The sequence below is a fragment of the Equus caballus genome, chromosome 8 (genome assembly GCF_041296265.1).
Source record: "Equus caballus isolate H_3958 breed thoroughbred chromosome 8, TB-T2T, whole genome shotgun sequence".
NCBI classification, from domain to species: domain Eukaryota; kingdom Metazoa; phylum Chordata; class Mammalia; order Perissodactyla; family Equidae; genus Equus; species Equus caballus.
The window spans coordinates 46,480,001-46,507,545 of NC_091691.1; the positions used below are offsets into that span (position 1 = coordinate 46,480,001).

General features: G+C 43.5%; 2 protein-coding genes across 38 annotated transcripts in view; one reads left to right on the top strand and one right to left on the bottom strand.

Annotated features, from left to right (window-relative positions):
- The window catches only part of MPPE1 (metallophosphoesterase 1), a 31,789-nt gene extending 23,217 nt beyond the window's left edge, over positions 1–8,572 (top strand). For 13 of the 27 annotated variants that reach the window (XM_023648236.2, XM_070220685.1, XM_070220688.1 and 10 more), the window contains 8 exons: positions 376–484; positions 2,163–2,266; positions 2,915–2,989; positions 4,632–4,740; positions 4,903–4,968; positions 5,059–5,181; positions 5,790–5,930; positions 6,979–7,627. In XM_023648236.2, the coding sequence (XP_023504004.2) occupies positions 376–484; positions 2,163–2,266; positions 2,915–2,989; positions 4,632–4,740; positions 4,903–4,968; positions 5,059–5,181; positions 5,790–5,930; positions 6,979–7,161 (910 nt within the window). In that variant the 3' untranslated portion in view covers positions 7,162–7,627. Of the gene's footprint in view, positions 1–375; positions 485–2,162; positions 2,267–2,914; positions 2,990–4,631; positions 4,741–4,899; positions 4,969–5,058; positions 5,182–5,789; positions 5,931–6,978; positions 7,628–8,324 lie in introns of those variants that run through there. The other 14 variants (XM_023648226.2, XM_023648225.2, XM_023648223.2 and 11 more) reach the window with 3 other exon arrangements.
- GNAL (G protein subunit alpha L) overlaps positions 5,922–27,545 on the bottom strand; it is a 147,078-nt gene continuing 125,454 nt past the window's right edge. For all 11 annotated transcript variants that reach the window (XM_023648221.2, XM_070220706.1, XM_070220703.1 and 8 more), the window contains 6 exons: positions 26,904–26,977; positions 26,307–26,365; positions 25,833–25,953; positions 23,423–23,553; positions 21,072–21,139; positions 5,922–10,024 (listed from right to left, as the gene is read on the bottom strand). In XM_023648221.2, coding sequence (XP_023503989.1) covers positions 9,878–10,024; positions 21,072–21,139; positions 23,423–23,553; positions 25,833–25,953; positions 26,307–26,365; positions 26,904–26,977 — 600 coding nt within the window. In that variant the 3' untranslated portion in view covers positions 5,922–9,877. The remainder of the gene's footprint in view (positions 10,025–21,071; positions 21,140–23,422; positions 23,554–25,832; positions 25,954–26,306; positions 26,366–26,903; positions 26,978–27,545) is intronic.

A 27,545-nucleotide genomic window follows, 5' to 3' on the forward strand; every position in this document is an offset into this window, starting at 1 on the left:
ACTTAAGCCAGATGCTATCATCTCCTCGATGTGCTACACAATTAGTCCACAATGGGCATCTTTGGAAGCTGCATTAAGCTCTCTCAGACCTCTGGGGCTCTCATGACTGAGTGATGGCTTTGGTGTGCCTGATGTGCGGGTACTACATAGGGGTGATGTGTGGGAGGGACAGCCCTATTCTCCTTTGGTGCCTTTGTTCCCCACATTTTATTGGATATAGACTCTGGCCCTTCCAAGCAGAGGATGGGAATGCATGGGTGGGGCCATGAAAGGAAAATGGGATCATTTAGTTAACTTTTTAAATGGCCCATAAGACAATAGTAAGCACCACCCAAGAAACAGACTGATGCCGTACGTTTTCCTGTTGTCCTCAAGGGAATGGCAAATGGAGAGAGCCTTCCAGACGGCTCTGTGGTTGCTGCAGCCAGAAGTCATCTTCATTCTGGGGGACATCTTTGATGAAGGAAAGTGGAGCTCCTCCCAGGTGAGTGTGATCCAGGCACCCTAATCCTGCTTTGAGGCTCCGGCACAGGCAGCCCAGAGAATCCATGAATCAATATCAGCTAGGGTTGGAAGTTTTACTTAGTACCAGTATTAAAAATGTATAGTCTGTCTTGAAGATCACTAGGGTCTGTGTCTAACACCAATCTTGAGTTAGATTGGCTCTTGATTTGTCTATGTAGGCAGTGTGTGGATTAGCCAGACATCACTTTGTTGGAATGCATGTTCCCATGAACTGCTCTAGAAAAGGAAAAATTAGGCAAGATGGATGCTATTTCATGTGTCACCAGAATTACAGAATACATATTGAAATGTAACTTGACTTTATACTTTCATCCAGCCACTGAATTATGAGAATTGTGCTACAAAAGGTGTTTGCTCATCTCCTCTTAGTTTCTTTCTTCTGAGGGAGAGGTGTCGAAGGAGCCAAGTAGCCTTGGCATGAGGTTCCTCTGCCTTCAGCAGGCGCTTCACCTCTGCCTGGGTGATGAGGTGATGTGAGCCTTTCCACAAAAAGAAGAGAAAGGCTGTTTTCACCTTTGCTTTCAGAATGCTTTGCTTATTACATTCCCGAAATTAATGAAAAAAAAAAAAAGAGCTATTCTTGCTACTTAGTTAAAAATGTTCAGTTACTAATAGTTTTTGGAAGACAATAAAAAAATTCATTGGCATTTCCCAGGACAATCCAAAAGCTGTACGAAGAAAGTCTTAGTCCAAATATGATAGAAACCGACAGTTTATAGGATTGCATGTTTGTTATAATCTAGTCCATAATTAAATAGGAGATCATGGACATGCTATATGTAAAAAGCAACTTGTTATAAAATGAGGTTGTATATATATGTTGCTTTTGCAAATTAAGGGCAACAGTTTGTTTTTGTGTTTTTCTAAGCTTATATTCTGATTTTATGTTATTCCAACTTTAAATATTATTTGTTAAAGTGAAGTCTGTGTAAATGTATTGAAGGATTCTCTATCCAGTGTGTTTCCCAGGTTAGGCCAGATTTAAAAGTTTTAGGTTGATTATTATTTAACTAGGTATTATCTACCCTAGAGTGTTTGTCCAGTTGATGTTTTTGGCTTAATAAAAATAAGAACTATATGAACACAATTCTCAAGCTTTAATTGTTAAAGCAAATGTCAGAATAATCTTGAAATATTTGTTGGATTTTGTCTGTCTTTCTCCCATGTGTCATCAGTTCTCATGCCCACAGTCGTAGTCACAGGGAAATGCCAATGCTGAGGGACGTGCTCATACTTATCTTGGTTGAGACACGAGAATTTGCTTGACATTTCCTCAGAACCTGTTCTTATAACATGTCCAGATCTGAAGTGATTCTCAACCTGGGCTCCATGCACGGTCTTAAGGGTATGATAATAGGTGTATGAACCAAATATTTTGAGGATACCAGTGAATGTTTTAAGATGGGAGGATACCGTTTAATCAAAGTTTATCATGAAATTAAATAATTAAAATATTGTTAGTCTTGGAAAAAAGTATGACATAGAATTAGAAATTCTAAGTAAGTTCTGCATTAGCTTTATGAACATCTGATTTGGACGGGGGAATTAACTTCTCACCTTCAAAATAGGGAGCATTTTTTTAGCCACAGAGAAGAGAAGGTTCTTTGGGTCTCAGCAGTGACCCTTTTCTGTCACAGGCCTGGGCAGACGATGTCAAGCGGTTTCAGAAAATGTTCAGACACCCACAGCATGTGCAGCTGAAGGTAGTTGCTGGCAACCATGACATTGGCTTCCACTACCAGTAAGTAGTTCACTAAAGCATTGCACCACGAAAGCTTTGGTAACTATGACTTTAAGCCTGCTATAACTCAGGCGAAAGCCTTATTTGTGCTGTATGGAGGAAATTTGTATTCCTTGAAAGACATGAGCTCTGGGATGTAAGCTCCATGAAGGCAAGGATTTCTCTCTTGGTGCATTGTACATTCTCAACAAATCTCTGTTTAATGAATGATTTGTATGTGCCCTTGGGTGATTCTAACTTGAAACTTTCATTTAATGGCAATTATTTTCTTTGGGAATCAGGAAACAAGACAATTTAGACTTTAATAGCTAGTATTTATATAGTGCTTATGATGTGCTAACCTGTTTTAAGCACTTTACTTCCATATATTATCTCATGCAATCTTTACCACGACCTGATTATTTTATCCATCGTACCAATGGGAAAACTGAGGCCCCGGGGACTAAGTCAATTGCCCCAGGCCTCGTGGTTAGTCAGTAGTGGAGCTGAGAGTTGCACCTTGATAGCCTGGGGCCAGCTGGAGCTCTGAATTAACAATGCAAGGCTGGCACTCAAATCCTGACAGTCATTTTCCATGTTCTCGATAATTCTTAAGAGGTTCTAAAATGGATTGTTCTGAAAAATGTTTCTTTCTGCAATTGAATGTAGGATGAATACATATAAAATAAAACGATTTGAGAAGGTTTTCAACCCTGAAAGGCTGTTTTCTTGGAAAGGAGTTAAGTGAGTATTATTTGTGAATTCTTATGAAGACCTTTAGTCCTTGGAAACTCAATTCTTCAAGGGTGACTGCCATACCGGGTCAAACTCATGCTCTGTCTGGCTTGGTTTACGGTCTCTGAATAAAGTACCTCAGGCTGTCCTCGCTGATGGTCACCATTGGAGTTGTCACTGTGGTTTTCCCTAACAACCCACAGTGAATTGGTTAGTCTATGACTTTGTCTAGCCACGGAGGGAATTTTGTTCTGTCTGTGCTGTCTCTGGGTGATGGAAATTTCATCATCTCATTTTGTAAAGGAGTATTTTTTATTTACTCAAAATGTACTGATTTTCCTTTATCAAGGATGTTCCTGTGGTTATGGTGTCCTAGGATTTGGTGGCAAGTGTGTTCATCATGCTCTGTAGCTATGCACCCACCCCCAACTTCCATCAGCCCTGGTTTTTAGATCAAAGCATCCCAACCCTGCAGTCTCGCCATCGGCACCAGTTCCCCCTCTGTGTGGCCATTTCCATATCCTTCTCTGGATTCTTTCTGGTCCGTGTGTGTGTTGGCAGCACAGTGAACAAGACCATACACACTATTCTAGTTGCAGACCAAGTGGAGGAAGAAAAGGGGGGAGAGGAGGTTTTTTTCTATTTTGATCATATCCTTCCTGCGGGTGCCTGGTACCCCGCTGACTTGTGCCGTAGCAGCTCACTAGGCCCGTCAACTGAGACAACCTGTTTGAAGCTCCCAGAGACCAATATGCAGTGGGTTCTCCAAAGATGCTCGTGCTGTCCCTCCCTTTGTCTGTAGGGCGAGTCCCTAGTAGCCTCCTTCCTAAGTCAGGCGGAGACTTGACACGGTTTGAGTTATGTCTCTCCCCAGGCAGAGAGTTTAAGAAACTGGAAACACACTTATATTTCAGATCATTTGATTGGTGAGCTCCTCATCTCTAAAATTCTTTAAATTTCAACCAATATTTACCAATAGGTACCTTCTTCATGCCCAGTTGATAGATGTGTAGGAAATAAAAGCATATTTAATGGGAGTCTATAAAAATACGATTAAGGTAAAGTGATTGCAAAGGATAGCTGACTTTGTTATTATCTAGTTTGGGATTATCCAAACCAGTTAGCTCTAATGCCCACCCACCCCCGCCCTGTTATGTTTGCTGAGTGTGTGGATGTCACTGAACCGTGCCCGTGCCCGCAGTTCACTTTACTTGGTGATAACAGGATCTAACACTTACTGAGTCCTTTCCAGTGGCAGGCTCTCTTGTGTTGTAGTATTGCCTTTATCCTCACAGTGAGCTGATGGCGTGGGTGTACTGTTACATCCCTGTTTTACAGATGAGGCACAGATGTGTAGTTAGATGCTGAGTAGTGGTAGTCTGACCTCAGAGCTTCTGTAATCTGGGATTTTTCACAAGTTCAGGGTTAAAAATCCTTTTACCGTATCCTGGACTCCACTCCCAGGAATGCTATTTTGTTGTCTTAGTATCAACTCATGCCTAAAAACACAGATTAGTTGAGATTTAAAGCTGTTCTGGGCCGTATTTCTTCCTACTGTGGATGCTTAGCTTTTGTTCCACGGGAACAATGTTGCGAGCAGACGATCCACGGGAAGCCCAGTGGCCCTGACTCTTGCTCCCATCTGCCTCAGCTTTGTGATGGTCAACAGTGTCGCACTGGAAGGGGACAGCTGCAACATCTGCTCTGAAGCGGAAGCTGAACTCATCGAAATTTCTCACAAACTGAATTGCTCCCGAGAGGTAGGAGATCCTCCGAACAGCACAGGTGCCCTCTGTTCCTGCGTCTTCTGAGTACAGCCAGTAGGCGCCCTTGGTGCTTCTGTGCACCTCTCAGCTCCCTCTGCCCTTCCTACCACTCAGTGCAGGCTGGGTTTCCCAGGTTAACTGATGTTTGACCAGCAGGAGCATCGCTCCAGCCGGTGTGGAGATGGACCGCCACTGCCAGCGTCAGCCCCAGTCCTTGTGCAGGTGAGCGGGGGAGAAAGTGGCCCCAGTATTTGGCAGCACCACCCAGGGCCTCATGAAGTCACACCTGACTCCTCTCTAAACCCTGGGCAGCATTTTCCACTTTACCGGAGAAGCGATGCTAACTGTTCCGGGGAGGATGCGGCCCCTGCAGATGAAAGGGACATCCCCTTTAAGGAGAGATACGACGTGCTTTCTCGGGAGGCCTCACAAAAGGTTTGCTCCTGTCCCGGCTGCTGGCCAGAAAACAGACGACCTTCACAGTTACTGACCCGAGGACGGAGGGGAGGGTGTTGGCAGTATCTCAGATTTTCACGTCATCGTTTTCTTCCTTTCCCCCCATAGTAAATCCACTTCTATTTCCTAATATTGAGTTAATAATATTCTCAGCTATTCTTTATTCAAAGTTTTTCCACTAACTTAAATGTATTTGGAAATGTGAATGGAACTTACAGTTAAATTTCTAGGGACTTAATTAAAATGTGCTTTCTTAAATAAATATTTATATAATATATAATGTAATATATTTATGTAAAATAAATTATAAATATATTTATGAGATAAATTTATAAAAATATTTATAAAGATAAAACAGATTTAAAAAGTATAAAATCGGGGGTAAGAAGAATAGATTCTCCCTGAGAGCCTGAACTTAGTTTTGACAGAGTCTAAACAAAGCGGAGGATTTCAAGGAAAACATAAAGCATCCTACCCGGTAGGGATTTCACGTTTAACTTAAGGACATCAGTGAGGGCTTGGCTCTGGGCCCTTTCAGGGCTCCCTCCAAGCACTAACTGTCTGTTGCTGTCCCCTGGGCGCGACAGCTGCTGTGGTGGCTCCGGCCGCGCCTGGTCCTGAGCGGCCACACGCACAGCGCCTGCGAGGTGCTCCACGGGGCCGGGACCCCCGAGCTCAGCGTGCCGTCTTTCAGTTGGAGGAACAGAAACAACCCCAGCTTCATCATGGTAATGTGAACGTTTATTTTCATCAGAAAGCTTTCATAAGTATTTAAGTCAACACAGTAATCAACTATTTAATTGCTGCAATCTGTAAAAATATGCCAAAGCCATAAGTAAACTCCCCCCACTCCACACGCACACTGAGCTTGACACACTGCCCTCTGTCTCAACACCGCTCTGGGGACAAGTAAACATGCCTTTATTACTGGAGGCCCGAGGGGAGGGGCGTCTTACAGCGTTTGCTCCCTCAGGGACAGCAGCGTCCTCTGATCTTAGGCTCCGTGCGTGTGATCCTCAAGGGAGCCAGGATCGTTTAGTCATTAGCTGCACTCAGTCACCTTGTTTTCCCAGCATGTGCATCTGCCCTGGCAGAACAATGCTACCACTCCTGCAAGGTGATCAGAGGTGTTGTTTCACTTAGCGGCCGCCTGATGTTTCAGCTGCTTTCTTTTACCCATGGTCCCAGCATCCAGTTCACAATGCTTTTCTGTCAGGTACTTTTACTTTTAAAAAGATGGGGAAAAACTCATGTTTTCAAATGCAAAGTGAATGAAAACATTCGCCACTGTCATCCCACATAGCAAAAATGTCTGCCAAAGAAGAAAAAAGCCCACCGAGATGCCCCTGGCACATGTATTTCTAGGTCACAGAGTGCTTATTTTAGCCTCAACTGCATGAAAATAGCCTAGTACTCCTTGTCCCTCGATGACCATTGATCTACATCTCCAGGCCTCTCTGCGTCTCTCGCATGTGCTCACTCTCTTTTAGAGGCGTGACTGTGCCAGGGGCTGGTTTCACCGGAGAGGTCAGCCCCAGACCGTCGCCACTCAGCACACTCGGACTTCCTTCTCTCACTAGTGCTTGTGGTTGGTGGGTGGTGGCTTGTGCAGGCTGAGTGCCGTGCCCCCACAGTGTCCCGTGAGGAGAGCCGCTTCCCTGCCTCACCGAGTAAGGCAAGGAGGCTGCCCTTCCTCTGCTGTCTCTAAGTCAGACTGTGAGCTGGAGCTGTGCACGGAGCTCTGAGCGCAGCCTAACCTTCTCCTCTCCCTTCCAGGGCAGCATGACGCCCACAGAGTACGCGCTCGCCAAGTGCTACCTCCCGTTCGAGCACACCGTTCTGACCGTGTACTGCGGAGCGGCCGGCTTCCTTGTGGTCCTCATCTTAGTTCACCTTGGGCTTCTAGGCTCACCTTTTGTTCTTGGCTGGAAGCTGCTCAGGAAATTTAAGACAACATGAAGAGCAGGAGACTTTTTGCATTCAGTAATAAATATCAAAACCAAAGAAACTGAACTTTGGGCAGTGCTTAGGTGAGAGGAGACCAAAGTAGGCTGTCTTTATGCGCATCATAGAAATTCTAAATCACTGATGCAAACTACTGCAGAACGAATAGTTGATTGTACTGTTCTCATGCTATAAAAATGGACCACGTCCTCTACAACAAGTCTGTTTTCTCATTTTATCAAATATATGTATAATCAAAGATGGTCTCTGTACAAGATGTAAAAGCTACCGATGGCATCACTCGCATGCACTAGACAGTCCTTCCTCCGCGAGACGGAGCCGCAGCCCGGAACACGCTTGCGATTAGGCGGACGCAGACCATGGGATTGCTTCTATCTTCCTGTGACGTGATTCTCAAATTCCTATATACTATAAGCTGTACACTCAAAATAAAAGTACAGATGCTACAAGCAGGAATAAATTGTTTTCAGAGTCTTTTGTACTTCTGTGCTAAATTAATGGAATCAGATTTTTAGATATGTGTAATTGTCTCTCTAGCAGACCAGGTTGTTAAATCTGAATTTAATGCCTGTCAATGATTAAAAGAAACCTGAAAAATGGACTGGAAGTGGCTTTTGGTATTTAAAAGTAAATATGTCTTGATAATTTTAAGCCAGATCAAATGTATTCTTTTTGTGTTTTTTCTAAGTGTCTGGCTCGCTCTTTAATTAAGCTTTTAAATAGGAGGTATAGTTACAGGGGAGTTGTTGAGTAACAATGCACGTAACAATACACAGTTTCATTTTTTGTGTATGTGTGGGGGTGTATCTCCAGTTTTTCTTCATGTTTTACTTTGAAAGTGCAATGGAAACTGAAAATATTTTCCACTTTGTCTCAGTTCAACTGAGAGTTCTATGAAACAGTTAAGGATGGGAGGAACAGGAATTTGGTGAAAATGAGATAAAATATGTGTTTGTTGCATTGTCTATAAACTTATCCTTTCTTTCATGGAGAAGTAAATGTGGATAAGTTTATAAAGGATTATACAATGCTGATTTATAGAGTAAACTTTAAACTATTAAATAAAAGAGTAAAAGGAAATTCATGAAGCAATGTAGGCTAGGTTGTCACTTCTCGGGAGTTGTATTGTTGAAATATAATTTTGGACATCTTTCCAGATTATTTTCGACCTAAGAGAACTACCTTGGAAGCGGAGGCTGTGGGTCGAACATGAACCATCACTGCTCCGGTGCTTCTTGCTCTCCAGAGAGTGGACTGTACCAGCACTTTTGAGGCTGCATTTGCAAATCTTTCAAGTTTGAGAAATAGCCATATATTTTTACTTTGCTTTTCAAGTAAAGGTTTTATAATGTATATTTTGACTTTATATTTCAAATAAAGGTTTTGTAATGTTTCTTCTTCAAAAGGCAGATGAAGATGCCATCCTTTGGTTCTCCTGGGCCAGACGCAAACACTGACATCCTTTTGTATTTTTCTTGCTATTTGTTTACAGTCGAATCTGTGGTCAAGTAAGTGGTTCAAAGCTTTGAGCAAGGGAATGGTTGACCTAGTCCTACTCAGGGAACTTGGAAAAGGCTTTAAATAGCAAAGGAATCAAGAAACCTATTGTCTGGAGGGAGAAAATATCCTTGGTTCCCTGAAAGAAACTTATGATGTTGGTACAGCATTGTTTGTAAGATGTAATTAATGTGTATAATTTATATATACATATATATTTTATCAAGGAGCATTTTTAAAAGTACCAACCTGATAAAATATCCTAAATTCTACAGATACCATTCATTCCCCTTTTCTGAGCAAGCAGCAGGTAATGGTGACATTTAGCTGTTTAGCACAATAAAAACACATGTCTTTTACAGGTACAGCCATAATCAAGGCACAAAGATCTACAAGGGTTTTTCTTTAGTAGTTATACAAAATAATATTACATTTTGTGGTCTGTACAGTATAATAAACCATGAATAAAACAACAAAAAGAACATATGAAAGGAGACTATTGCTCAAGCATTGTGACTGTCTAGAGAATCATTTTTAGCCAGGACACATTTCCCAGGAGTGAATGTGGCAGGTTTTCTGCCTAAATGTAAAAGGCTCAAAGTAGCTCTAATTCAGGTGCCTGAGGCTGGCAGTGACTCTAAATATGACTGAGAAAGGGTTTCCCTCCACTCTGAGGCTTGGGGTCTACTCAAGTCTTGGGCCAACACAGATCAGAAGGGGCAGCCACCTGCAGCTTAAAGCCAAAACTGGAAAGCGTGTGGCCCACCACATCATACATAGGCCTCCACAATCACGCTTGCTCACTCAGAAAAATGCGTTTCTCTCCCATCTATCAAGTTCTTGATGAATCAATAAATCACTGAATGGATGAATAAAAGGGGCCCCCACCCAGAGAAATTTCACCCAAGGGAGAACGGACGGTTTGCAGTGACACAAGTTGGTGGAGCTGGGGAGGCCGTGGAAGGCCGTGTTCAATGAAAACAAAAGCTACAAACCAAACCTGAGGGGGACAGAGGTAGCCAGAGGCTTGGTGGACATACACGGAGCCAACACAGAGCAGGACACATGGCAGCTGGAGGAAACTGGGAACTCACTACTTTCTACCATGGCTTGGGTCTGACAGGCAGTTCTGGAATAAATGCTCCACCTGGTCCGGTGGCCGAGAGAGGAGAGGCGGCTGGGGAGGCCTGAGGCGGCCAGCCCCGGGGCCGCCTCACAAGAGTTCATACTGCTTGAGGTGCATCCTCTGGATGATGTCGCGGCAGTCATTGAACACCCGGCGGATGTTCTCCGTGTCCACAGCGCAGGTGAAGTGTGGGTAGCAGTAATGTTTCCCATCCCCTGTCGCCGTGCTGATCCTCTGCAAGAAAAGAGCCGGCTGTGCTGTGGGGCTCTCGCCACCACACCCAGGGATACAGGGGAACACTGCCCCTACCCCGTTAATTTTTGGAGAAGAATTTAGGCAACACTTGGATCAAAGACTGGAGGGTTTGGGGTGGCTGTCCTGTTCGTGTGACACAGGAACACAGCCGTAGGGACTGACGAAACCCTGAACACGCTGCTGGAGAACCTGATGCTCATCTCCTGCCCACAGAAGCTCAGAGTTCAGTTGAAACAGGACGTACCTTTAAATGACAGCCACTGGAAGCAGAATTCAGGGTACAATTTTCCACAAATGAAGGTCTAAACTAGTGCCTTCCAGTGGAACTTTCTGCAATAACAGAAATGTTCTACATCTGCCCTGCCCATACTGGTAGCCACGATTACGAGCTGATGAGACAGGGAGACTGAATTTTTCGTTTTCTTTTAAATAATTTAAACTTAAATATCCAGGTATGGTTAGTGGCTCTGCATGGATAGTGCATTGGTCATGTTGCCTCCTCCTCCACACAGAACTTCAGGTTCCTAGGGGTGTCCCTTGGCTACCAGTGGAAGGTTCATGGGTGTTCTGGGAGAGAGATGCTCTGTGGCCAGATAACTGGGAAACACAGAGTTAAACGTTATCAGTCATGATTTGTGAGGACATCTTAGTGTGACATGCTCATGTGCATTGTGAAGCTAAGTGGGGCACTGTGGAGAGAGGCTGTCATAAGCTGAATTGTGTCCCTCCACCCCCATTCATCTGCTGAAGTCCTAACCCCCAGCACCTCAGAGTGTGACTGTATTTGGAGACAGGGTCTTTAAAGAGGCAATTAAGTTAAAATGAGGTCATGAGGGTGGGCTCTAACCCAGTAAGACAAGTGTCCTCATAAGAAGAGATTAGGACATGGAGACACACAGAGCAGAGTCCATGTGAAGACACAGAGAGAAGATGGCCATCTACAAGCCGAGAAAGGCCTCAGGAGAAACCACCCCTGCTGACACCTGATCTCACACTTCCAGCCTCCAGGACTGTGAGAAATAAATGTCTGTTATTTAAGTCCCCTGGTCTGCAGGACTTTGTTATGGCAGCCTGACCAGACTAATGCAGAGGTCATATGCAACTTTCCTCATAGGTGCTCACAGGACTCCCCGGACGTCCTCTAGTCACCCCCACCTTCTTTTTCTGCAAAGCATCTTGGGAAACAGCCCCTGGAGAAATGCCAGGGCCCTTGCAGGGGTGTTGTGAAAATGTTCATCACGTTGTGAAACTCCTCCTAGGAGGAGAGACTTGTTTTTAGCAATAGTTGGGCTTCTCTTGAACAATTTTTAAACATTTTTTTAAACTTATGGACCCTTAAATGTGTAGATTGAATATCTTTTTAGTTCTAAAGCACCAGGTGAGGGACACGGCACTCATGGAGTAAGTGCGTAGTGAATGAATGAAAAAATAGGCTTTGCTCTGTAATAATCTGATGAGTTTGTCCCTGCCTGGAGCAACAAACATTTAAGGAATGGACTCATTACAAAGACTGTTGCAGTTTGCAAACTTCAAACAGTTTAAATCTCTAAACACAGTAATTTTCATTAACAATGACAGAAATAAGCTTATCAAGAAAAACTGGGCAGTTCCAGACTCTGCCTGGGTGGGTCACCTGGCTGCTGCCCGACTCTCTGAGGCCTCTCTGTAGGAGATAATGTTAAAGGTAAAAGAAATCTGAGGGGAGCTCATAAAATACTAGGAAGATAGCCCAGAAAAAATACGGGCTTCTTCTAACAGGTGCTAAGAGCATCAAGACACAGGGAGCTGACCTCACACTCAGCACCTTCTGCTTTAAAAGGCTGGGTGTCAGGTATTGCTGGGAAGATGGTGGTGTAGGACGACTCTGAACTCACCTCCTCCCACAGACACAACAAATCTACAACTACCTGTGGAACAATCACCTCTGAGAGAGAACTGGAAACTGGATAAAGAGAATCCCCACAACAAGGGACAACACTGACAGGGGTGGAAGAGGCAGAAATACTCCTCTGCTGAGGAAAAAACCATGTTCCAGCCACGGTGCTTCACAGGTAGGAGCAATCTTAAGGTGCAAACCTTTTCCTGGAGGAGTGGGACATCTATGCCACAATAAGCAGCCTTTGAATTCAGCAAAACTGAGATGACTGCCATAACACTTGGCTTTATTGGCTATTAAAACTAACGGAGAATACACACAGAAAAACTACTGAACATAAAAGAAAGAAAAGCCTGCTCTTAAAGGGCCACATGCAGAATTACCCATTCTGGAAACCAACACAAAATCACCAGAAAGAAAGGTGCACAGTCCTTTGGTAAAAGAGACTCACTTGATCAGCTCTGAGTGCATTTCAGGGCGGCAGGAGGTGGCTGGGCCCACTTCCCCAGGGACTGAGACACTGGTGGCAGCCATTACTGTGACCTAGTACAGGTGTGCTGAGACAGATGCTGGCAGACACCATTGGATTTCTTCCCCTGGTCTGTTAGCACAGGGGTTGGCCCCATCCACTAGAGCACAGATTTAATCCAGCTCAGCTAGGACAGGCAGCTCACCCTAGGGACTGGCTGCACCCACCAGGAAGTGTGCGGGGAACTTGCAGACCCACTTAGGTGGGTATGTAGGACCTCTACAGTAGGGTGAGTGGGTCTGCCTTGGTCGGGTAGGGTGTGTGTGAGGGGTGGGCCTGCACTGGCGGGTTGTGTGGGACCCCTGCAGAAGGGTGAGTGGGTCTGCTTTGGCAGGGTGGGGCATGCATGCAGAACAGGACTGCATTGATGGGGTGTGTGGGCCTGTGGGTGGTGGGGCTTGTTGGCTGCAGCTGACTTGTGCCACTGGCCTTCTCAAATGACATGCAGGATCTGCCCCACATTCCAATGCCTGAAATAACTGTGTGCTGCCACGCCTGGGGCTGGCCCCACTCAGCTGCACTCCTGAGAGAGCTGATAACAGCCTCATAGGCCAGAGGCCTACAGCAATTGTGAGCCCCTGAGCCTAGCAACCAGCCACACTGGGGGCCTACTCACTTAACAGCAAAACAGCGGCATGTGAGTGCTATTAGATCTTGCAGCCAGCTGTGCTTGGGCTCCCCACACCCAATAAAGTGACTAAAGTGACTGTAGAAGCTGCACACAGCTGAGACTTAGAACCAGCTGGCCAGGGGGACAGGCTAGCCCCCAACCCCAGGGCACCTGCAGCAAGAGCAATCCTGTCACAACAGAAGGGCACATATAACCCACACAGGGGACACTCCTGGAACATTTGGAACTGGTGACAAGAGGGAAGCACACTGCTGGGCCCCATAAGGCATCTCTTAGATGAGGCCACCTCTCCAAGACGGGGAGATGTAGCTGACCTACCTACTACATAGATACAAGCACAGAGAAAGAGGCAAAATGAGGAGACAAAGGAATATGTTTCAAACAAAGGAAAAGGACAAATCCTCAGAAAAAGAACTAAATGAAACAGAGATAAACAATCTACCTGATACAGAGTACAAACTAATAGTCATAAGGATGCTCACTGATACTGGGAGAAGAATAGATGAACATAGAACTTCAAAAAAGAATTGGAAAATATAAAAAGGAACCAATCAGAACTGAAGAATACAATAATGGAAATGAAAAATTCACTAGAGAGAATCAACAGCAGAGAAGATGACACAGAAGGAAGGATCACTGAGCTGGATGAAAGACTAGAGGAAATCACCCAAACTGCACAGATAAAAGAACAAAGAATTAAAAAGAATGAGGAGAGTCTAAGGACCTCTGGGACAATCTCAAGCATACTAACTCAAGATTATAGGTGCCCCAGAATGAGAAGAGAGAGACAAAGGAGCAGAGAATCTATTTGAAGAAATAATAGCTAAAAACTTTCTTAACCTAAGGAAGGAAACAGAAATCCAGGTACAGGAAGCACAGAGAGCACCAAACAAGATGAACCCAAAGAGGCCCACACAAAGACACATTATAATTAAAATGTCAAGAATTAAAGATAAAGAGAGAATCCTAAAAGCCACAAAAGAAAGGCAACAAGTTACACACAAAGGAAACCCCATAAGGCTATCAGCTGACTTCTCAGCAAAACCCTTATAGACTAGGAGGGAGTGGCACAATATATTCAAAGTGCTGAAAGGAAAAAACTTACAGCCAAGAATACTACCTGGCAAGGTTAATATTCACAATGGAAGGAGAAATAAAGAGTTTTCCAGACAAGCAAAACCTAAAGGAGTTTATCATTAATAAACCAACCTTATAAGAAATGTTAAAGGAACTTATTTAAGTGCAAAAGAAAAGGCCACAAATAGGAATAAGAAAATTATCAAAGAAAAAAAATCACTGATAAAGGCAAATATAACAGTAAAAGTGGTGGATCAATCACCTATAAAGCTAATAGGAAGGTCAAAAGACAAAAGTACTAACATTACCCATTTCCATGATAAGAGATTAAGGGATATATACACACACAGAAAAAAGGTTAAATACGGTATCAAAAACATAAAATGGAGGAGGGGAGTAAAAGAGTAGGGCTTTTAGTAAGAGGTCAAAATTAACAGACCATCAACTTTATATAGATTACTATTTACATAAGTTATTATATATGAACCTCATGGTAATCAGAAACCAGAAACCTATAATAAATACACAAAACATTAAGAGAAAGGAACACAAACATAATACTAAAGACCATCAAATCACAAGGGAAGAGAGCAAGAGAGGAAGAAAGGAACAGAGAACTACCAAAACACCCAGAAAAAAAGTAACAAAATGGCAATAAGTACATACTTACCCATAGCTACTTTGAATGTCAATGGACTAAATGCTCCAATCAAAAGACATAGGGTGGCTGAATTGATAAAAAAAAAAAAAAGACCCATATATATGCTGCATACAAGAGACACACTTCAGGCCTGAAGACACTCACAAACTGAAAGTGAAGGGATGGAAAAAGATACTCCATGCAAATGGCAATGAAAAGAAAGCTGGGGTAGCAATACTTATATCAGACAAAATAGACTTTAAAACAAAATCTGTAACAAGAGACAAACAACGGCACTACATAATGATAAAGGAAACAATCCAACAAGAGGATATAAAACTTGTAAATGTCCATGCACCCAACATAGGAGTACCTAAATATATAAAGCAATTAGTAACAGACATAAAAGGAGAAATAGACAGTAACACAATAATAGTGGCGACTTTAACACTCCACTAACATCAATGGATAGACCATCCAAACAGAAGATCAATAAGGAAACACAGGCCTTAAATGACACCATAGACCAGGAGGACTTAGTAGATATATACAGAGTACTCCATCCAAAAACTGCAGAAGATACATTCTTTTTGAATGCACGTGGAACATTCTTCAGGATAGATTACATATTAGGCCACAAAACAAGTCTCAATAAATTTAAGAAGACTGCAATAATACCAAGCATCTTTTATGACCACAATGGTATGAAACTAGAAATCAACTACAAGAAGGAAAGTGGAAAAGCCACAAATACATGGAAGTTAAACAAAATGCTGCTGCAAAACTATTGGATCACTGAAGAAATCAAAGGAGAAGTAAAAACATACCTGGAGACAAATGAAAATGAAAATATGACATTCCAAAATTTATGGGATACAGCAAAAGCAGTTCTAAGAGGGAAGTTTACAGCAGTTCAGGCCTACCTCAACAAACAAGAAAAATCTCAAATAAACAATCTAACTGTGCATCTAAAGGAACTAGAAAAAGAAGAACAAACAAAGCCCAAAATCAGTAGAAGGAAGGGAATAATGAACATTAGAGTAGAAATAAATGAAATAGAGACTAAAAAAACAACAGAAAAAATCAATGAAACCAAGAGCTGGTTCTCTGAAAAGAAAAATAAAATTGACAAACCTTTAGCTAGACTCACCGAGAAAAAAAGAGAGAAGGCTCAAATAAATAAAACCAGAAACAAAAGAGGAGAAATTACAATGGATGACTCAGAGATTCAAAGGATTATAAGAGAATACTACAAAAATACTATATGCCAACAAATTGGATAATCTAGAAGAAACAGATAAATTCTTAGAATCATACAACCTACCAAAACTGAATCAAGAAGAAATAGAGAATCTGAATAGACCAGTCACCAGTAAGGAGATCGAAACAGTAATCAAAAACCTCCCAAAACACAAAAGTCCAGAACCAGACAGCTTCCCTGGTGAATTCTACAAAACATTCAAAGAAGATGTAATACCTATCCTTCTCAAACTCTTCCAAAAAATTGAAGAGGAGGGGAAGCTTCCTCACTCATTCCATGAGGCCAGCATTACCCTGATCTCAAAACAGACAGGGACAACGGAAAAAAAGAAAATTACAGGCCAGTATCACTAATGAACATCAATGTAAAAATCCTCAACAAAATACTAGCAAATCAAATACAACAATTCATTAAAAAGATCATACACCATGATCAAGTGGGTTTCATTCCAGGGATGCAGGGATGGTTCAACATCTGCAAATCAATCAATGTGATACACCACATTAACAAAATGAAGAATAAAAATCACACGATCATCTCAATAGATGCATAGAAAGCATTTGACAAGATACAGCATCCATTTATGATAAAAACTCTGAATAAAATGGGTATAGAAGGAAAGTACCTCAACATAATAAAGGCCATATATGACAAAGCCACAGCTATTATCATTCTCAATGGAGAAAAACTGAAAGCTACCCCTCTAAGAACAGGAACCAGACAAGGATGCTCACTCTCACCACTCTTATTTAACATAGTATTGGAAGTCCTAGCCAGAGCAATAGAGCAAGAAAAATAAATAAAAGGGACCCAACTTGGAAAGGAAGAAGTAAAACTGTCACTATTTGCAGATGATATGATTTTATATGTAGAAAACTCTAAAGAATCCACCAAAAAACTATTAGAAATAATGAAAGCAGAAAAGTTACAGAATACAAAATCAACATACAAAAATCATTTGTGTTTCTATATACTAACAACAAAGTAACAGAAAGAGAAATTAAGAATACAATCCTAGGGCTGGCCCAGTGGTGTAGTGGTTAAGTTTACATGCTCCACTTCGGCGGGTCAGGGTTAGTGGGTTTGGATCCTGGATGTGGAACTACACACTGCTCATCAAGCCATGCTGTGGTGGTGTCCTACATACAAAATAGAGGAAGACTGGCACAGATGTTAGCTCAGGGCCAATCTTCTTCACCAAAAAAAGAAAAAAAATACAACCCCATTTACAACTGCAACAAAAAGAATAAAAAACTAGGAATAAATTTAACCAAAGAGATGAAAGACCTGTACATTGAAAACTATAAAACGTTGTTGAAATAAATTGAAGAAGACACAAAGAAACAGAAAGATATTCTACACTCATGGATTGGAAGAATTAACAGTTAAAATGTCCATACTTCCTAAAGCAATCTACAGATTCAATGCAATTCCTATCAAAGTCCCAATGACATTTTTCACAGAAATAGAACAAAGAATCTGAAAATTTATATGGAACAATGAAAGACCCCAAATAGCCAAAGCAATACTGAGAAAAAAGAATAAAGTTGGAGGTATCACATTCCCTGATTTCAAAATATACTACAAAACTATAGTAATCAAAACAGCATGGTACTGGCACAAAAACAGACACACAGATCAATGGAACAAAACTGAGAGCCCAGAAATAAAACGACACATCTATGGTCAGTTAATTTTTGACAAGGGAGCTAAGAACATACAATGGAGAAAGGAAAGTCTCTTCAATAAATGGAGTTGGGAAAACAGGACAGCCACATGTAAAAGAATGAAAGTAGACCATTATCTTACACTATACAGAAAAATTAACTCAAAATGGACTAAAGATTTGAATGTAAGACCTGAAGCCATAAAACTTCTGGAAGAAAACATAGGCAGTATGCTCTTCAACGTTGGTCTTTGCAGCATCTTTTTGAATACCACGTTTCACCAGGCAAGGGAAACAAAAGAAAAATAAACAAATGGGATTACATGACACTAAAAAGCTTCTGCAGAGCAAAGGAAACCACCAACAGAACGAAAATACAACCTAACAATTGGGTAAAGATATTTGCAAACCATATCTCTGACAAGGGGTTAATATACCAAAATATATAATGAACTCATACATCTCAACAACAAAGAAACAAACAACCCAATTAAAAAATTGGCAAAAGAACTTAACAGACATTTTTCCAAAGAAGATATACAGATGGCCAACTGGCACACAAAAAGATGTTAAACGTCACTAATTATTAGGGAAATGCAAATCAAAACTACAATGAGATATCACCTCACTCCCGTCAGATTGGCTATAATTACTAAGACAAGAAATAACAAGCGTTGGGGAGGTTGTGGAGAAAAGGAAACCCTCATACACTGCTAGTGGGAGTGCAAACTGGTGCAGCCACTATGGAAAACAGTATGGTGATTTCTCAAAAAATTAAGAATAGAACTGCCATACGATCCAGCTATTCTGCTGCTGGATATTTATCCAAAGAACTTGAAAACACAAATGTGTAAAGATACACACACTCCTATGTTCACACAGCACTATTCACAACAGCCAAGACTTGGAAGCAACCTAAGTGCCCACCAATGGATGAATGGATAAAGAAGACATGATATATATATATACACAATGGAATACTACTCAGATATAAAAAAAGGATGAAATCTTGCCATTTGCAACAACATGGATGGACCTTGAGGGTATTATGCTAAGCGAAATAAGTCAGAGGGAGAAAGTCAAATACCGTATGATCTCACTCATAAGTAGAAGATAAAAACAACAACAGACAAACACACAGACACAGAGATTAGATTGGTGGTTATCAGAGGGGAAGGACGAAGGAGCAGGGCTCAAGGGGTGACTAGGCACGTGTGTGATGGTTGATAGTTAGTCTTTGGGTGGTGAACGTGATGCAGTCCACACAGAAATTGAATACAGTGATATACATCTGAAATTTGTATAATATTATAAACCAATGTTACCTCAACAAAAATAAACAGATAAATAAATAAATAAATAAATGGAAAAAGAAACCAAAGAATTTACTTGAAGGTCACAATGCAAAAAACAAAACAAACGGTTGGGTGTCACTGGTCCTGGGGGGGACTCGGGCTCAGGTCTGGGCTGGGGCCTGCAGCTGGTTTCCAGTTTGAGGGACAGGACTGGGTGACGGTAACTGGCGGGACACTGGGGCTGACCACCTGGCCTTCCCTCCTCCTAGCTTCTCTGTTTTAAGTTCCTCCTGCTCTGGAGACAGTCCATGCCTCCCCAACATGGGAAGAAGTGAGCTTGTCTGGGATGAACCTCTGGTGGTCAGCACCCTCCATGGCGACATTTAAGGAGAAGGCCTTTCTCAGAGAGAGGGTCTCACTATGCCCTCTCCCTTCTTGGCCCAAACCCACTTTCACCCTCCTCAAGGCCAGGGCTTCCCACCACCTCCTCCTCTCCATCTGTATCGTTCATTCCTCACTCTGCTCTTGGGGCCCTGTATTACCAAAGTTATTGTTTCACCCAAGATTTGCTCCTATCCAGACTAAATACTGATAAATAACCAATTGTGCAACCTGCCCTGGCTGCCTTCTAAATCTGGGGTTAGGCGTGCCCACCCAAAACTTCTCAGACTGGCCCAGGCAAATTGCACAATAAAGCACGTCCATCAATAACCCCATGGCTTTATTTCCCTGATTTGCAAACTGCGTACCAGCCAGGCTTTGTGCACTGTTGGAGGATAACCGGTTTCTGCTCAAGGTCTGAACGGCGGAGGCACGCCCTTCATTTGGGGGGATGGCGCAGCTCTCTTTCTATTCTTTATCGAAATGCCCGATTTGCACACTTAGTTAACTTCTCGTTCTCACTAGAACAGCATTTTGTGGATCACTTTTTACGATTTTGTATTTTATGGTCTTGCAAGATGCTCCTCGCAAAAGGGAGCCCTTGATTTACAAGCTCATCTCCCTCACCGAAGAGGTTCGCAGTGCGCAGCCGCAGAGCCAGGTCCCGAGGGGTCTGGGGACAGGGACCCTCTCACTTTCTCTGCACAGCATTTCCCAGGGTTATTCATTGCAGAGCCCTTCCCCGGTGCCACCTGCCAACTTTCTGGAAACTCTTGTTCCTCAGAACTCACTTTGGGGACATGATTTCTTATCCTTGTTACTTTCTACTTCAATGTAGGATTCAAGAGGCAATCCAAGGGGGTGTGGCGGGAAGAGGGTGGAGAAAGGGGTTCCGGAGTATGGGATCCCACCGAAGCGCCTGGCCCTCCCTCTGCAGACTGGGCTAAGATCCCCACGTCTCCAGAAGCAGAGTCTACACACGCCAAGAGCTGTCTGGGTACAACCCGGAACATGCCGTAGGGTATGTCTTGGCATCTACTAGTTTCAAGCTAGGAAAACTCGAAAACATGGTCGTTATTCAAAAGAAAAAAATACAGACAGACAGATAGATAAAGCAAATGTGGCAAAATTATACCAATTGGCCCATTTTGGTGAAGAGTACATTGTATGAGTCTTTCACTTTTTACGTAAGTTTAAAATTATCTCAAAATAAAGAAAAAAACATAAAAAAGGAACTGTCTGGATTTGAGCTGGTCCACCTTAACGTGAACCGTTAGCCTCTGATGTTGAATGGAGGAAGAGTTACCCCTGGGGAGGGTGCTGGTGTTTCAGACTCTGCGGAAGGACTCTTTCCTTCTTAGAAAGTACAAGTGAACAGCATCCGGTTCCCCTGAGCGTCGGTCCCGGGGGCCTGTGCACAGGGGCAAGAGCATGGCGCTGCCTGTCTCTGCTTGGAAACCGTGTGGCCCGAGGTGAGAAGTCTAACCTCGCGGAACCTCAGGGTGCTCAGCTGGGAGAGGAAGCAACGATGCCTTCTCTTGTCTCTTATCATTTTAGGGGAGATGAAATGAGATGAAATGAGATCCTGAAAGGGTACGTCACTTGCAAATTGCAAAGAACAACACTAACTCTAAGTTGGTAGGAGAGCAAAGGTTAATAAAATCGCTTACCAGGAACAGATCCCGGATAAAGAACTTCGCTCTTGTCACTTTGGGATCTTCTCCCGCATCTGGTGTTGCTGTAGAAATTACAAGTGGAATTTCATTTAAGTGACGTGAAACAAAGATACAACTCTATGGAAAATATAGAGGGAATCCCAAAGTCAGACTGCTGTACACTCAGCATTGAAACACACAGATGGCAAGGCAAAAAGCTAAAATGGAACTCTCATTCCCCCCTTCTCCCAAGTCATTGTAATTTTAACCGTTATAGCTCTGATGAAACTGTTTTTTGGTGGTGCAGGGGGATAACTTCCACTCAAATAAAATGAAAGCATCTCACTGGACACTGCCCATCAGCACACTGGCTTCGCCTTCAGAGCCCTCCCAAGGAGAGAGGACTCGGCAGCCCCCAGGAGCTGGGCGCCAGGCCCAGGGCGGTGGTTTCAGGAGTAGCTGCGCTCATCTGGGCTGCGTTCTCATTCCATCAGCCTTGTTCCTGGGGAGACCCCCTCCTCCCTGCCCCTCCCACAGACTCAGGCATTTGCAGCCCCTAACTGAAATCAACCGTAGTGACTATTCTGACCCTAGCCCTTTCTGAGTCTTCCTCCCACATAGATTCTAAGTTCACGGGATCATTCAATATTTTCTGTGATTCCATGAAATCTATTTTCCTAAAATCTAGGCTCCAACTCTTCCTTCTCTGTTGCCACTACTGTGACTACATCATCATGCATGTGCAGCAGGAGATGGGGAGACAGCGCTGAGTCAGGCCTGACCTGGAGACCCACCATGCTCGGCCTAGGGCAGGAGCCTGGTGTGCAGAGGGGAGAGAGGAGAAGCAGGGGGAGGAGTGGGGCCGGGGAGCAGCATAGCAGCCACTGAGCGTCTGGGGGAGGGGCAGAATCCACTGAGGGTGGGGAGAACACAGGATCCACTAAGTGTGGGAGGGGGAGCACAGGACCCACCAATGAGGGCAGCACAATATCCACTGAGAGGAGTGGGGAGGACAGCTTTTAGTATTTCCTGGCTAGGCTAGGTTTGGCCTCAACTTGTGGTGAGATGAAGCCAACATTGGTAGGGACCATAGCAGAGTTATGGCTGTGTTTCAGAACGATGACTTTGGCAGAAGTTCAGAGAATGTTCCGGAAAGCTGAGTGACCAGAATCAGGGAGCCTGGGCAGGAAGATACATTGACCAGAACTACAGCTGAGATAAGGGAAAGGAGGGCCAAGACCAAGGCCGTGAGGAAGGAAAGAAAGAGGAGCACGTCATAGTGGGCATTTTGGAGGTAAGCTCCGCTGAGCTTGAGTATTGACGGGTGTGAGGGGATTGTGGGGCTGGCTACTGGGAAAGTTAAAGACGACGCGGCTTGCTGAGAGACTGGTAATCCAGCAACAGAGAGGGCAACACAAGCGGTGCGCTGATGATTTCCCTTAGGCGGGCGGCACACTATCTACAGCCTCGGAAAGGACACCACCAGGCTGGATGAGGTTAGTGCGAGATGATGAAGAATTTTCTCAACTTCCTAACCCAAGTTTCTAGGGAAGTCCCTTTCATTCTGCTTTATCTAGTTTGGGATTTGGATTTTGAGAAGCGGTGTTACTTCGCTGTAAACAAATCCCTCCTACAAGACTCCTGTGGCCCAGCGTATGGTCAGAACGGAAGAGCGGCAGTGGGAAATGGGATTACCAACTCTTCGGGTTTGCCCGGGACAGGAATTCTGGCTCTAGCACTGCAAGTCCCACGTCCTGGCAACCCACGCAGTCTCTGGGGGCCTGGGATGGCTGGTCAGTCTGACAGAAATCCCCAGTGTTGCGGCCAAAGCCATCACTGGAGATGAGATGGAAATATGGCAGCTGAAAGTGTGGGCTCAGGGCTGAAGGGTTCCAAGAGTGCCTTCCTTCCCAGGTTCCATCTGAGCGAGCTTGAACACGTGACTTTGCCTTTCTCAGCCTCACTTTCCACAGGAAAACATGAGACTAACGGAACCTCCCACATAGGTTACTGTGGGGGTCCAGTTTGAGGGCAGCTGTAAAGGGCTGACACGGGCCCAGTCCACAACAGACCCAACCAAGCCACCAAGAGGCAGAACTCACCCAGCAAATGACATACGCACACCCAAAACTGCCCTTTCTCCTGCAGCACAGTTTGTACAGAAAGTCAAACTGAAATGTCTATAAATGGAATCCTAAATGGACATTTTAATACTCTAGTACTTGAGGATGGGGCAGTAGCCAAGAGAATTGATTTAAATTAATTAAATTTCCAAGATTCATCAGAAGTGTTTGAATTATAGTTATAGGGCTACTGAAAGAAGAATTCTTTCCCTTCTTTGGGAGAAATTTGTTTTAAAATCTTACCATCTTCAGGAACAGTATAATTTGCATACTCTGGGAAATAATCTTCAATTTTTGATTTCCCTGCCAAGACTTTTTCTGCCAGCATATCCTGTTTGTTCAAGAACAAGATGATAGAAATGGTCCGTAACCACCTGAAAAGAAGGAAACACAAATGTCACATCCACTAGTATATGAAAGTACCTCTAGTGTAGGAGTTTTCCACTGAAAAGGACAACACTGCCATCTTCCTGACACTGTGTAAGATTTAGAATTATTTGATAGACCAATATCTTGGTTCCCTCCTCCATCTTCAAGCAAGACATTCTTACAATGACAAACAAGTAAACACAGGAGGCAGGTGATCTGGAGCGCAGTACTTTCTAATTCAGCTCCACTGGGGATATAAATTCACTGGTACCAAAGCCAAGGTTTACTTCTGGAATAGATACACTTGGATTTTTGTGGTGTAGTTTACTAATAAAGGGTCAGAAAACAAGAAGAAGCTAAGGCATTGACAACAACAATAACAAATACTCTTTAGCTAATGGCACAGAATGTAATGCGTGGCTGGCGTGGGTCTTTCTCCTCTGCCTCTGAGCAGGTTGGAGGTTCTCCAGATGTGGAGCAGGATGTTAACCAGATCTCGCTCCAGATCACCGCACTGGACAAGCTGAAGGGAGGGGCTCAGTGGCGGTGAGGGTGAAGGAAGGAGCGTTCTCTCTGTGTTTCATTAAATAGACACTGGGAACTGGCTTAAGACAGCGCAGGCGTGCTGATCGGCAAAGCTTTCGGACATTCTATTACTTCAAAGGAATCAGCTGATGATTAGCGTGCAGGACTAGATGAATCAGAAACACAATCCATTTTCCTCCCAAATGGAAATAGCCTTACTATTTCTAAACTGTAGTTATAAAACACATAATCCTTCTAAAAATGAATCTGTAACTATAGAAAAATACATAGAAAAAAATCAAATTGCACCCAGAGACATTCACTATTAGAATTTTTTAAAAATCAACTATCTCTAACAACTCTTTTCTTTTATTTGCAGGGAGAGATTCGACCTGAGCGAACATCTGTTGCCAATCTTCCTCTTTTTTTCTTCCTCCCCAAAGCCCCAGTACCTAGTTGTATATCTTAACTGTAAGTCCTTCTAGTTCTTCTGTGTGAGCCACTGACACATCATGGCAACTGACAGATGGGTGGTGTGGTTCTGCACCCAGGAAACGAACCAGGGCTGCTGAAGCAGTAAGAGCGCCAAACTTTAACCACTAGGCCATCAGGCTGGCTCTAGAATTTTTATGTTTTTACTTCCAGGCTTTGTTTTTCTATCCTCACAGATATTTATAAAACTAAGATCATGCTGTTTTTAAATCTGCTTTTTCATTTAACAATATTGCAGTCATTGTCCCATGTGACTGTATATATATTTGTGAGTGTGTGTGTACACACACATATAAATATGTATATATTTATACATATATAAAATACACTTTTTTTCTTTTTTGAGGAAGATCAGCCCTGAGCTAACATCTGCTGCCAATCCTCCTCTTTTTGCTGAGGAAGACTGGCCCTGAGCTAACATCCATGCCCATCTTCTTCTACTTTATACGTGGGATGCCTGTCACAGCATGGCTTGACAAGTGGTGCATAGGTCTGCACCTGGGATCTGAACCAGTGAACTCCAGGCCACCGAAGCAGAGCGTGCAAACTTAACTGCTGCGCCACCAGCCTGGCCCCTACGTAGACATTTTTAATGACTCCAAAGTACTCTTTTGTATACCCACTATTTCCTGACACGCTTTTTTCCCCCTTAACTGTTTAATACTATAAAACTGAGAATAGTTGTTGCACACTTGATAGAGAAATACTTTTCTGATAATCCAAACCTTTTGCGAGGTCAACTTACATTTCCTGTCCTCCTTGGTGATATTTCCCCCTAAATATTTCAGAAGAAACTTTGATTTTTAGCTCTGTCTAAATGTATTGTGTGTGTGTTTGCTGGCCGCTCCTTTCTAAAACCACCCCCTCCACCCTCCAAAGCACCGGCAGTCTCAGACGTGGTTACGCCGTGCTTTCGCGCTGTAAGGACTTTAGAGATCATCCAGTCACTTGTGGATGTTTAAAACTGGTACTTTCTAAATTTTAAAAACCCAACAAAACCAATTTTGAACTACGTATTACCTTATGCTTTCAAAACAGATTTACATTTTCTTGACAAAGCACTATCAGAGCCCCATCAAGGAATGCTCCCACGTTAAGTGTGTGTATACATTAGATGGACCAGAAGAGATGCTTCTCATGGTTTGGATTTATCAGTAAGGCAAGAATGAATATATATGGAGAATAAAAATGGAAGTGAGCTAAGTGGTATTTCTAATGAACGAAAATTTGTATCCAGCGGTGAGACTGACTTTATTATTTGTATAACCTGTTGTTCCAGATGCTCTCGAAAAGGTCCAGGGACTCTCTCAGCCTGTTGGTGTTGTTGTCTTCCCGAATCACCATGTTGTAGCTACTGCAGGCCGCGACGTAGATGATAGCCGTGACGTCTTTGTGGGACAAGAGGGCAAAAGGGAAGCATGCTAGTTAGACAGACAGTGGTTGTGGGGGTATGATAAAGTACACATCCAAGGGCTACTTATTTCCACAGAAATTTTCATTCCATGATTAGAAGAATGACTTAAATAAGCACCGCGCGTATAACTGTTTCAGTAATGCACCTGACCAGGGGTCTACCCAAACTAGCAAACGAGGAATGTAAATTCGGGATGCTTAAATTCTTTATTTACGAGATTCATATCTAAGGCAATTTATGGATGATTAATTCAAAGCTACTTAGACATAGCAGCAGGAGCGAGTGTGAGAATTCATCCCCATTTTCTTGAGAGAGCATAGAAGTCACCGTTAAAGCACTGGATCCATTTTCTTCTCTCGTCCCTCTGGCCACCGACATCAAACATGCTGCGGAAGAACAACGGGACGACAGTTCTTAGGAGCTCGTGGAGCCACGCGCACTCCCAAGCCGGCCTGCGGCACTGCCTGCTGTGAGCCCTGAGGTTCCGCACCACCTCACCCGGCCTGGGTGTCCACACCCAGTTCCTTCTTGGCTTCTTGGGCTCACACCACTCGCCCGTGCTCACCAGGCAGGCTCGGCCCCTCTTCTCAGGGCAGCCTGCGCAGCGCCCTCTGCCCGAGCGGCATCTCCTGGCTGCAGTTTCTCTCCACCTACGCAAATGCCACGAATCTTTCTCACCTGTCAGGCATCTCTGGCTCTCAGATTCCTTCCTTCCCTAAACTTCTTGCATGTACTTTAGGACCACACAGTCTGGATTTACTTATCTGAAAGGGTAGTGATGCACATTCGGGATCCCACTCCCTCCATCTTGGTGCCCGTGGGCCACAGGCTGGGCCTTCTGACCACACACCCATCAGGGCCCCAGCAGGCAGCATGGCTTCCTGCCCACACCTCTGCAGCCGGCCGTGCTCTCAACACACTTACTGAAAGTTTACTTTGTCCACTTGGAATCGTGTCTCAAAAATCCCTGATGTCAGAACTCTGCATCTGAGAAGGTCCTGGGAGCAAGAAGAGAGAAGCAAAACAAATGACGTCATTGTTCTCCTTCAGAAGGAAAGCCTGGATGCAACCATAATAATTGAGTTTTTCCAACAGCAATTTCTTCCATTGTATAAGAAACAATAATAATTAAAAACTCAGACAAATGTTCTGTCCCACTCCTCAGAGAAAGTCACAATTAATGTATTGGTTTGACCTTGGAGACTTGAGAGCTGTGCTTTTATTTTCTTTAGGAAGTTTTTTTTATCATTCGTGGATGCATCCCACTGACTGTCAGGCATCTGAGAACCAAATCACATGCTGAGTGTTTGGGGCAGAGACACTGCCGCGCTCTGCGGCTACAACAGGAGAGCTGCCGGCCATGGGTTCAGAACCATCTGGTGACAAACCAAAGGAAGCGTAACTCTGCATTCACAAATCATAGATTTTTTTGGACTGGATGCTGGTTGATTAGATTTTCTCTTTCTTGCCTGCATATTCCTGTTCTCTGTAGGATAATAGATGATGCAGGCCAGAGGGGATGTGAAAGCCGTTCAGTTTTACACAGCTGACGACTCGTACATCTGT